This window comes from Dromiciops gliroides, chromosome 1 (assembly GCF_019393635.1).
Source record: "Dromiciops gliroides isolate mDroGli1 chromosome 1, mDroGli1.pri, whole genome shotgun sequence".
Taxonomy (NCBI): Eukaryota; Metazoa; Chordata; class Mammalia; order Microbiotheria; family Microbiotheriidae; genus Dromiciops; species Dromiciops gliroides.
In genome coordinates this window covers 75,752,056-75,764,472 of record NC_057861.1, presented here as the reverse complement: position 1 = coordinate 75,764,472, position 12,417 = coordinate 75,752,056, and the positions used below count along the sequence as shown (strand labels likewise).

Sequence of the window (12,417 nt, the reverse complement as noted above, 5' to 3'; positions counted from 1 at the left end):
CATGATTTTGAGAAGGGGACCGTGACAGAAAATTAATTAGAAAATGAATTATGAATTAGAGCCATCCCCAAATGAAATGGGCTGCCTCCTAAGGTAGTGAGCTCCCCGCCATCGGAGGTCTGCAAGGGACTCGGGAAGGAGGCTTGGACTTCTCGGGCTCCCCGGAAGGGGGCGAGATGACGAGCTCGTGGCAGGCCGCGTTCCGCAAGCGCGCTCTCTCTTTCTTTCTCTCACTCCTTCTCTATCCCAAGGCGCTCCACCCTCTCTCCCAGGACTCCACCTCCCTCCCGCTTGTCTTTCTTTGTCCCGCCTGCTCAGAGGAGTTAGCAGTTAGTCTCCAGCCGGAAGTGGATTCTTGGTTATTCCCTCTTCTCCCTTTCCAAGGCGGAGCCAAGGACCTCTCGCGATTTTTCCACCAGTTTCACCTTCCGTTACGTCTGCTGGGAGGAGCTCTCGCGAGAGTGAGCAGAGTAGTGGGAAGAGTGAGGCGCGCGCGGTGGCCGCGGCGGACGCAAGATGGCGACGGCGACCATTACTCTCGTAAGTGAGCCCCTCCCGGAGTGCAGTCAGCAGCGAGATGGGCGCGGGAGAGTGGGGGGAGGGCCGGCTGAGGGCCCAGGGAGTCTATGGCAGGCGGTGCCGCCGTGTCCGCGGGTTCATCGCGTGGATATTCTTCATTTCCAGCCTCCTGGAGACGGGAAGGCGGCGGGGGGGCAGGGCTACTGGCTTCCCGGCGGCGACGGCGGCCTGGAACTACTGCGCCCAGACTTCTTTGCGTCGGAGCGCTCGGGGCACCGAGTCTCCGTCGTTCCGCTTTGCATGTCGGGGGGTGTAGTTTTCGCTGGCCATTGCGGGGCATGCTGGGACGAATTGTGCTCTACCTCCCCCCCCCCCCACTTTCCACTACCTACCCTTACCCCCCTATTGCATCCTGGGATGGGCATCGGTCTTTAGGGGCGGGATCCAATAGTGCATGTCCCCGTCCCTCTTACCCCCTCACCCCCATACCCTCCGGTGTATGCCTAACAGCTTGGTCTGTGGGATCCCATTTGCATGCTTAGAAGGCTGCAGTGTGGATGATTTTGTTGAAGGTAGGCCGCTGCCACGTGAGCAACGAGGCTTGGAAGAAGGGCTTTCCTTTCTGCCTGTGTCCATTTTTTCCTCCATAAGAGCCTAAGGGGGAGGCAGACTGGCTTTCATCCACCTAGGGAACCCAGGGATCCCCAGCAAAAGATGTGGATTGACCATGTCTTATAGGTGTAAGCAGTTTACTTAAACACATATTAAGTGCATACTCTAAGTCCCAGGAAAATCAAATGAAACTGGTCTCATGAAGCTTAGGATCTTAAAGAAGGGCTTCTTAAACTTTTGACCTTTTTTCACCGGAAATATTTTTTCATGATCCGGGTATCTATATAAAATAGGTTTTAAAAAAAATCAAACATTTACTGCCGATTTTTTTTTTTTTTGCCATCTCCACATTGAGTTGTACTCCAATATGGGCTCCCGACCTACAGTTCAATAAGCTTTGGTCTAAACGAGGTATTATGACATGTACACACACATAGGATACAAAAAGTAAAGGAGGAAGGTGAGTTCACTTCCCAATCAAGGAACATTTCTGTGGTCTGCCTGTGCACATAAAAATTCATCCATTGATTTTGTCTGTTCTTCCATAAATCTTCTACCTACTATAGTAGCTATATACCCAGTGGATTGGTGGTCTTTTTCAGGGTTTTTTGATATTTGCTTGGTATCTGCAATATTTAGCACATTTATTTATTTTATTCTTTGCTTTCTATACCTTATTGGCTCATCTCCTTTTGTAGTGGTGCATCTTTGATGATGTTACTTCCTCCAAGCTAAAATCTGTTCACCTAGAATTTTGATTCTTCTGAAATGAGGTTCCATGACTTTCAGTCATCTTAATGGGATCACTTAGAAATGCTAGCTATTATTACTGTTGAAAATCAGACAGTTGACAAGCATTTATTAAGGTCTTACTATGTGCCAAGCATTGTGCCAAACACTGGGATTTCAAAATACAAGCAGATAGTCAAGCTCCTGGAGGAGCTTACTTCTAATGACTACAACAATGAAGAGGTGGGGAGCAGATGATACCTGGTATTGTGGTGACAACCAGCAGTGCAGGCTGGAGAGGAATGAAGGTCTGGCTGTCTTGGGCTGCTTGGGAGGAATCAGTCAATCAGAAGGTGAGTTCTCAGGGGCAGAGAGCACTTCCAATGTGAAAAATATTCCAAGTCCAGAGAGCTTCCTTAATGAAGAGATCTCTATGACATGGTAGATCATACCTTCTAAAACTCTTCATCTTGAAAGATCACTTCAGCTCTGAAAGTCACATCTTGAGAAGTACCTTCAGCCCCTGGGCCTTTTTCTCTGATTGGATGTTTCCTTCCAAAACCTCTGTTTTAATAGAATGCCCAGGCCAGCCATCTCTTCATTTCTTGACAGGCTATAACCTAGACGTCTCCATCATGCCTCTGTCCTCACTCACTTCAGCTTCCTTCTCGGTGTTGTCTTCTCCTTTAGAATATAAGCCCCATGAAGACTGAAACTGTCTATTTGCTTGTATTTGTATTTCCATCACTTTGTATAGTGTCTGGGCACATTGAAAGTGTATAATAAATGTTTGTTGACGGACTATTGAAGAATGAAAACATAACCTTTGTATTAGGAAGATCATTGAAACCATTGAGCAGTTTCCCAGGAGCAATCCCAGATGATATCTCATTCAATTCTGGGTGTATACTAATAGAACAAATGAGTAGCTTGTTCATTCAACTATATGTTTTAATCTAGACAATATTCACTCTTCATCAAATTATTTTTTTCCTAGTGTAAATTGCTAGTACCTTTTGTGTCATTACGGATTGCATTGAAAAAGCCCTTTAGTATTCTGGAGTTCAATGCAATTAGCATAGCATCTGTAAATAGCATCTGGAGAACATAACCACTTAGGGTATCCATTTCCATTTGCTTTGAATAGGACATCCTCCATGATGTTATGCTTATGTCTCCCTATTTTATTTCTCACTTTCTAGTTATATTTAGGGAATTGTTAATAAATTTCATCTTGATTGACAATGATGGCCAAGGGGACAAATTGTCCTAATAATCAAACGGTTTTTATTCATCACTTTGTTTTTCTTGTGTGGATTTCTAGTCTTTTCGAGTGTTCATGAATCTATATAGAGGCCCTCTTTAACAGATAAGGACATATAAAAGAACTTCACCTTTTATGTAGAGAAGCCTTCTGCCTGCATTATGCCCATGACAGAAGCACACTTGTGGTGAACATGTGTTTCTCATTGTTTTATACCTTGCTTGATACTAATACTAAACATAGAGGAGTGTTGAACAAAGATCTCTCTTTAGTTGAAGTTATTATGGAATCTTGAATGACCTAGCATGCACATGGGAGGCACCATGTTGTAATTGAGGCTTTTGTTCTGCTAAGTCACTTTGCTTCTTTGTGATCATAAAGTTTGTTTCCTTTATCTTAACTTTGTGATAGTGAAGATTCGGTCTGCTTCAAAAAAAAAAAATAGCCTTCAAAATCCTGCCTTTCCGTTCTCTTATTTTCATCTAACATACCCTCAATATCTGTAAACTATTCTCATAAAAGTTTTATAGATATAAGATCATCATCTGGTTTGATAGTTGTTTTTTAGTGGGGGGTAATGTGGTTCCTAGTCTTTTTTTTTGTTCTTTAGGAGCATCTTTTATGAATTAATTTGAAAATCAATCCCTGAATGCCATTAAATTCTTACTTCAAGCATAGATTTCTTCAGTATGTATTTCGTTATATCTAGCTACTTTTCCATTTCACTTAAGTGTAGTTTTCATTTTCTTATAGCAGTCACATCAGGGACAGTTGAATGAGTTCAAATGTGATCAATACACCCTTATCAGTGGTGATGATGTATTGACAGAAACATTGTCATGTGTTTCACTTCATATCTGTTGTCCTCTTTTCCAATTTCTACGAGTGCTCTTTGGATGGATATGTTTCTCACCCTCTTTCTTTGGGCTTTTACAAAACCTTCTTGATTGCTTGCTGCTATTTTGTAAGGCAGAAATACTATTAATTTATCATCCTCTTGCATATCTTGCTAATGAACTTGCACTAAAAACCAGCATTCCTCTGCACTATTGAGGGGAGGTGGGGAGCTGTGAAGGAAATCAAATGTTTGCTGACTGAGACTGGGCTTTTTTGCCCTCTTTTGTTTTGGTAATTAATAAGGATTTCCTAGGAAACCTGCATATCTTCAGAAAGTTGAATACAGGATGTAGAGAATCAGAGGGATGAACACAAAATATATAAGTGAATAGAGGACTTCAGAGAGATGGGTACAGACAGAAAAGGATATGGGCTCTTCAGCTAATGAAAGAGAGCTAAGTGATGAAGCTTTCATGCATCTAGATAGATGGCCTTTGGCATCTTGGGTGGACCACTTGTGGATGAGTTACATAGAATGAGTATGATGTGTTATGATCTACTGGATTTTCTATGAAGACATTTGAATATGAAATTACTCCAGTGTTTATAAACAATTTGTTTCTTTCTAGATTTTAAAAAACCATTATTTTTGGTGGTGGTGCTGTTTGCAGTATTCATGATATATAGGTAGGCATGGAGCTTCTCAGTAATCTTTCAAGCTCTTTCATTTCTTTACAGGGCTGTGGGGGTTAAGTGACTTGCCCAGGGTCACACAGCTAGCACGTGTCAAGTGTCTAAGGCTGGATTTGAACTCAGGTCCTCCTGAATTCAAGGCTGGTGCTTTAGCCACTGCCACCTCGCTGCCCCCACTCTTTCATTTCTTGATCCTGAGTTGTAGCTTAGCTGTGTGCATGCACCACCCTTCATTGTAGATGAAAGTCCTTGAGTCCTAAAGTACATGTTAAATTCATTTGGAGGATCCCATCTAATAGATTTTATTACTTTGTAGTAGATGTTTAAGTCCGTCATCTGCATGTTTATATCTTGAAAACTGAAATGTGAGATGACCAAATGTCCCCTAAGATGTTTGTTACTGCCTCTGGGTATATGCTGAAATGAACTCAGCCAACTCCAGATCCTAGGATTTAGAACTTGGGGGGAAATTAGAGATCATCTATCTCTCCAATTCTGTCATTTTAGAGATGTGAAAACTGAGGTCCTTAAAAGAGGAAGCCACTTGCTGTAAGGGTACACAAGTGATTATTAGTAGAATAGGCTTCTTTCTACTACACAATGCTGTTTGCAGTAGAATCTTAAATTGTTTTTCCATTTAATTGTGCATTCTTTTTTTTTCCAGTTACATGTAGAGATAGTTTTCAACATTTGTTTTTGTTTTTTGTTTTTTTGTGGGGCAGTGGGGGTTAAGTGACTTGCCCAGGGTCATACAGCTATAAATGTCAAGTGTCTGAGGATGGATTTGAACTCAGGTACTCCTGAATCCAGGGCAGGTGCTTTATCCACTGCACCACCTAGCTACCCCATAACATTCGTTTTTATAAGATTTCTAGTTTGAAATTTTTCTCCCTCCCTACCCCCTCCCCAAGACAGCAAGTAATCTGATAAAGGTTATATATGTATAATCACATTAAATATATTTCTGCATTAGTCATGCTATGAAAGAAGAATCAGAGCAAAAAGGAAAAGCCTCAAAAAAGAAAAACAACAGCACCAGAAACAAAAGAAACAGTAGAATTCAATGTGCATCCATATTCCACAGTTCTTTTTTTTTTTCTGAATTTGGAGAGCATTTTCCATCTTGAGTCCTTTGGAACTATCATGTACCGTTGTATTGCTGAGAAGAATCAAGTATCACAGTTGATTAACACATAATGTTGATGATACTGTGTACAGTGTTCTTCTGGTTCTGCTCATCTCACTCAGCAGCTAACTGTACATTCTTTATGTCTTCTGGTTTCATTTATAATGAGAATGTTAATACAGATGTTTAGTTCCTAAAGCACTATATCAACTTACTGGCCAAAGATGTCATGTTTAAGAGTATTAAAAGTAAAATTAATATTTATAGTTGGACAAAAAAAAGTGTGATTCTTAGCTTTTTTCTTTTTTCTTTTTTCTTTTTTTTTTTTTTGGTGAGGCAGTTGGGGTTAAGTGACTTGCCTAGGGTCACACAGCTAGTAAGTGTTAAGTGTCTGAGGTTGGATTTGAACTCAGGTCCTCCTGACTCCAGGGCCAGTACTTTATCCACTGGGCCACCTAGCTGCCCCTTATCATTCTGCTTTTGAAACAGCAGAGTCCAGGTGTGGTAGTTAACACTATCTACACAGAGCTATGGTACCAGTTTATTATTATTTTTTATTTTGGCCATGGCAACCCTGCCCTGGGCTCCATTCCCCCCCCCCTCAAAAAAAAATTCATCATTTAATGTTCAATCTCGTGCTGCAAACTGTATTCAAAACCTTTCCAGCTTGATGGAGGCTGCCAGTTTGTGCTGCAGTGTCAAAGCCTCCAAAAGCCCGCTTCCGCATTATAATGGTCACCTCTACACCACAATGAGGCCTTGGGGAGAGCTTTGATGGATGCCTTAATGGAAGAGAAGGATCTCAGTGGGTATAGATGAACAGAGGTAGGCTCTGGGATGGGTCATAACCCAGGCTGAGAAAACCCTTCCCTTCCAAAAGATAGTTGGTGGAGAATCAAGGTATTTGTAAGGGGGGGGGGGAGTGGAAGAAAGGGTGCACAGCAACAGTACAAGTAAATCATCACTAGACTCTGTTCAGCTCCTTCTGATCTAGAAGACTCTGAATAGAGTAGCCAGTTGAGCTGACCGTTTCTTAACTCACTGTTCATACATAATCATCTTTATCCCATATGGAACAAAAGGAAACCAGTTGCCTCGTTCTACATAAGTTAGTTCTCTTTGCATTAAGAGGAAAGAATGAGGGCAGCTGGGTGGCGCAGTGGATAAAGCATCAGCCTTGGATTCAGGAATACCTGAGTTCAAATCCGGCCTCAGACACTTGACACTTACTAGCTGTGTGACCCTGGGCAAGTCACTTAACCCCCATTGCCCTGCAAAAAAAAAAAAAAAAGAGAGAGAGGAAAGAATGAATTCCAGGCTCTCGGAGCAGGGAGTCAATTTAACAAACATTTATTAAATTCCTTCTGCCCAAGCTATGTGCTAGTTACTTGCAGAGATGTAAATTAAACAATTTTTGATCTCTACAGGCTTATTTATTGGGAGGAGAATAGAGATACCCAAGTGAGTATAGTATAAGGAAAATTGAGACCCAAACTCAGGCCTGCTGGGGTTCACTGAAGGCTTTAGTGAGGAAGTAACTTCTGAATTGAATCAGATGTACTTATGTGTCATAGAAGGAGGAGAGGACCTTTGGGGGAAAGGTTCAATTTGACTGAAATTTAAGAGTTCATGAGTAGGATTAGTATGATAAAAGGCTGGAAAGGTAAGTGAGAGCCAGATTGGGGAGGGCCTTAAGTGCCAGGCTGAAGAGTGTATTTTATCCTATAAACAGTGGGGAGGCATTGAAGATTTTTAGCAAGTGAATGACATGGTCAGAATTTTGTTAGAAAAATTGTTTTGGCAGTTATGTGGAGGATAGATTGAAGAGGGCAAAGATGAAGCAGAAAGACCAATTAGGAGGAAGCTCTCAGAATAGTTACTATGGTACTTGATGAGGGCTTGAACTGGCATGGTGGCCATGTGAGCAAGGATGAGGGAAACAGCTACATGAGATGTTGTGGAGGTTGAATCTATAAGGCCTATCAGTTGTTGAATATGGGGGATGGGGCAGGAAGAGGGAAGAGTCAAAGATGAGCCTGAAGTTACAAACCTTGGTAATTGGGACTCTAGGGGTGCTCTTAACAGAAATCAAGAAATTTGTTGAAGGGAGATGGACAGATTTGGAAAGAAGATGAGTTCCATTTTGGACATTTGAATTTTGAGATGCCAGTAGTGTCTCCAGGAGACAGTATTCAACACACAATAGACAATGTGACTGGAATTTAGGAAAGAAATTAGAGTTCATTGTATTAGGTTTGGGAGTCATCACAAAGAGATGATACACATGGGAGTTGATGAAATTAGAGAGGGAGAAGAAAAGAGAGGGCCAAGGAAAGGGGCCTGGGGAAAAACATGGAAGATGGATGATAATCCAATAAAGAAAACCTGAGAAAGATCAGTTAGGCAGGCAGAAAGTAAAAGCAATAGCTCTCAGTATGAGCGAGAACAGAGTGTCCAGGAAGAACAAATGGTTTAACAGTATCAAAAACTACAGTGCCATCAAGAAGAATGAGGACTGAGAAAAGGCTGTTGAATTTAAGTTAAAAGCTTATAGGTAACTTTAGAAGAGAATACTTTCAGTCAAGAGAGAGGGCTGCAAGTCAGATCGCAAGGGCCATCAGGGACCATGAGATCCAAGCCAGACCTAAAAGCGAACTAAGCCCCTTTGCCCCTTGTAGTCATCTAGCTTCTGCTTGAGGTAGACCATTGCTCTTTGGTTAGCTTTATTTGGGGGAAAATTTTTCTTTAAATTAAACCTACATTTGTCCATAAATTTTAAACTACTTCTGTCATTTACTTCTCCTCTCCCCTCAACCTGGGTCCAGCTGACCTTTCCAGCCTTCTCATAATATTTCCCTTCATTATACTCGATGTTCCAGACAACTTGGACTACTCACCATCCTGTATCATACTATCCTCTGTTTTCTTTCCTCTTAATACCCTTCATCCCCATCTTGGGATGAATTTTAGTCTATAGGATTCCAGCCATTCTCTGAATCCTTTGAAATCTTTTGTTCCAAAACTCAGCGTGCATTTCAGACATTACCAGTTTTTCTCTTCTGTCAAAAATAGTGTGTATGTGGGAGCTTGCAGATTCTCCATCACTAGAATCCCTTTGCAGGGATAACAGGGAGCTCCCCTTCTTCAGGTTTGTAGGGAGTTGTTTTTTGGGGTTTTTTTTTTTGGTGCGGGGCAATGAAGGTTAAGTGACTTGCCCAAGGTCACACAGCTAGTAAGTGTCAAGTGTCTGAGGCCGAATTTGAACTTGGGTCCTCCTGAATCCAGGGCCAGTGCTTTATCCACTATGCCACCTAGCTGCCCTCTCAGGTTTGATTTTGTACAAAATTTTAGATCCAATTAATCAATAGGTATTCATTAAGAAATTACTATGTGCCAGGCAGTACCCTAGGTGCTGAATCACTTAGCACTTTCTATTTTCCAGGCACTGGGCATACTCAAGAAAGGTAAAGACATTCATAGCTCTCTAGTTCACGGTCTACTATGGAGGAAACAACATGAAAACAACCATATACAAACAAGATGGATACAGAATAAATTGAATACAATCAGTTGAGAAGGCACTAGCATTCTGGGAGATTGAGAAAGTGATAGGGAGGACTAGAGTTTTATTTAGCAGGGAAGTGATAGATGTGTGCTTTAGGAATATCACTTCAGCATCTGTGTAGAGAGAGTATAGATTATAGAGGGGAGAGACTTGAGGCAGGCCAACCAGTTAGGAAACTTATTAAAATAGTTCAGTTGAGGAGGTACACCATTAGCATTTTTACCTTTGATATTACCAAGAAATCCAAAGAGGTATCTGGTGCTGCCAGATGGGTTTTATTTGATTTCTCATGAAATCTCTTCTGTAGGAACATTTGAATTACACCTGTTTTGTAGGTTGATTCTGTGAAGTCACATTGGATTTGGGTATAAAAGAGGGTATATTTCCAGCCACCAATCCTCTGGGTAAGTTTAGCAGTGGACTAGCCCTGCCATCCCCAGGTAAGACTGGCTCAGAAATGATTTTTCACTATAGTAAAACAAACAGAAAGGAGTTTCTGGAAACCCTTCCTAACACTAGCTTGCTTTCTATAAACTCCTGATAAATATGGGGCATTTTGGGAATTCTAAGACATTTAAGTTTTTTAATTACTAAAGGTTTTATTGTATCGGAACTTATAGTTATTTAGCACATACATAAAAAAAACAGCCAAAGATTCTGAGCTAGACTTACCCTGGGGCACTTGATCTTCCAATATTACCCAAGATAGAATTGGGCAGGCTGGTTTTGCCAGCACAAACCTGTGTATGGTCAGTGATGTGAGACTGGGCTCTCTGGTATGAGCTCCCTGAAACAGTTCCAACCTGTTTCTACAGCTGTGTGTGTGTGTGTGTGTGTGTGTGTGTGTTTTTTAAACCGGCTAGATCCAGGCTTCTAATGCCTGGTCTCACTGTGACTAGCTAAAGCTACCCTGTGGATTGTGCAACTCAGAGAGCCCCATTTCCTCCAAGAAAACTTTTTCTTTACAGTGATCAGTGAGTCAGAAATGGTTAGGGCACCCACCCTCTGACCTTTTTATCAATGGATGAGTGAAATACATAGCCAAGGATACAGTGGGGACTTGTTCTGTTTCTTGCCTGTGTGTATGCTCCTATCTGGTCTACAGTACTCTGCTGTGTTATAGCTGACCCACCTTCATTTAATCTGACCTGGTGGGTATGACCAAAGTGCTGCACTGTATGAATCCATTTATACTGTATGAGACTGGGGAAATGAGTAGGACTTAGTTTGCCTTTTTCCTAAAGACCTCACCCTCTCTGTCCCCTTATGGCTTAGGGATCTTGGCCTTTGGGAAATGGTACATCAAGGAGTGCTCTTAGTACCTTAGCATGTACTCTTTGATCCAGCACCACTGGCCTTTTGCCTATTCCATTAAACAAGATACTCCATCACTTGGCTCCACATTCTCACTGGCTGTCCCTCATGCCTAGAATGCTCTCTTTCCTCATCTTTGCTTTCTGGCTTCAAGTCCCAACTAAAATCCCATCTTTTTTTTTTAATCATAAAAGTATTTTATTGTTTTCCAGTTACATCTAAAGATAGTTTTCAACATTTGTTTTCATAAGATTTTTAGTCCCAAATTTTTCTTCCCCTCTCCCTTTCCTCCCCCCCTCCCCAAGACAGAAAGCAATCTGATATAGGTTATATATGTACAATCACATTTAAACGTATTTCTGAAAATCCCATCTTTTACTGGAAGTCTTCCCCAACACTTTTTGGGGGGTGGGGGGGACAATGAGGGTTAAGTGACGTACTTGCTCAGGGTCACACAGCTAGTAAGTGTCAAGTGTCAGAGGCCAGATTTGAACTCAGGTCTTCCTGAATCCAGGGCTGGTGCTTTAACCACTGTGCTACCTAGTTGCCCCCCCTCCCCAACCCTCTTAATTATAGTTGCCCTCCCGATGTTATTTCCTATTTTTTCTTTATATAGCTTGTTTACCTTTGTTTGCATGTTGTCTCTCCCATTAGATTGTAAGCTCCTTGAGAGCTTATCCTCAGCACTTAGCACAGTGATGTCACATAGTAGGTGCTTAATAAATGTTTTTTGGCTGATTGAGATCTAAATAACCATTTGTCTGTCTACTGTGGAGCTCTTTTTTCTTGTCTTTCTCACTGACTTTCTGCCCTTCTACTAGCTTCTGATATTTACCATTCCTGCCATCATCATTTCTGTTTTCTTCTTTTTTCTCATCTGTCCCCTTTTTCTGTCTCAACTAAATTTTTTTGTTTTGTTTTGTGCCAGAGTGCTTTGGCCTTTCTGCTCCCTCCAGCTAATGAAAACAGTTTTCCTTTTGGCTAGTGAGCTGTGCTCAGTGGGATGGGGAGGGACAGACAGTGAGTTTAAAGGTTGGGTGTTCCTTGTTGTCACCCATGATATCCTCTGAAATAATGCTTTCTTATTTTTTTGCATCTCTGGACAGATTAGACATTGTCACCGTAATGTCACCAAAGATTCAGTTGTGCTCTGCTTTCTTCATCTTGTTTTCTTGGTCTTCTGCTCTCATATGTTTATCTTTGCAAGTCTGGTAGTCCTGAGGCAGAACAACCAAGGAGATTTGAGCTTGGGCTTGCAGTGGGGTGGGAACATTAGACCTTTGATTGTAGATGAATTAGTAGTATGTATATATGCATACTGGTGTTATTCAGAAGGTTAGACTACAGAGGATTTTTTGCATCTTACTAGATTCTCATTTGACAAGTAACCCATGTGACCCTAAGAGTGGGGGAAGTGTTTTGTAGTGGAAATGTCAGTATTAAGTCTGGGTTTTATTTTTGGATGTCCAGTGGGATAGATTCTCATATTCTCTCTCTCTCTCTCTCTCTCTCTCTCTCTCTCTCTCTCTCTGTCTCTCTCTCTCTCTCTCTCTCTCCCCCCTCCCACTGTCCCTCCCTCCTTCCTTCCTTTCTTTTCCTTTTTTATCTCACCCCTACAAGATGGGTTTTAGACTGTAGGCCTCAGATCTTTTCCTCATAATGTGGTAATGGTCCCATATTCATGTCCCGGAGAGGAACACTTCCATGTCAGTTCTGCCCCTGTTTTTTCCTGTCATGTGTCAGATCCTACTGGAGTTT

The 12,417-nt window shown here is 41.7% G+C and overlaps 1 protein-coding gene across 3 annotated transcripts in view; it reads left to right on the top strand.

The window, feature by feature from the left end:
- PUF60 (poly(U) binding splicing factor 60) overlaps window positions 1–12,417 on the top strand; it is a 44,762-nt gene that overhangs the window by 5,246 nt on the left and 27,099 nt on the right. For all 3 annotated transcript variants that reach the window (XM_043976180.1, XM_043976170.1, XM_043976165.1), the window contains exon 3: window positions 385–540. In XM_043976180.1, the coding sequence (XP_043832115.1) occupies window positions 517–540 (24 nt within the window). In that variant the 5' untranslated portion in view covers window positions 385–516. The remainder of the gene's footprint in view (window positions 1–384; window positions 541–12,417) is intronic.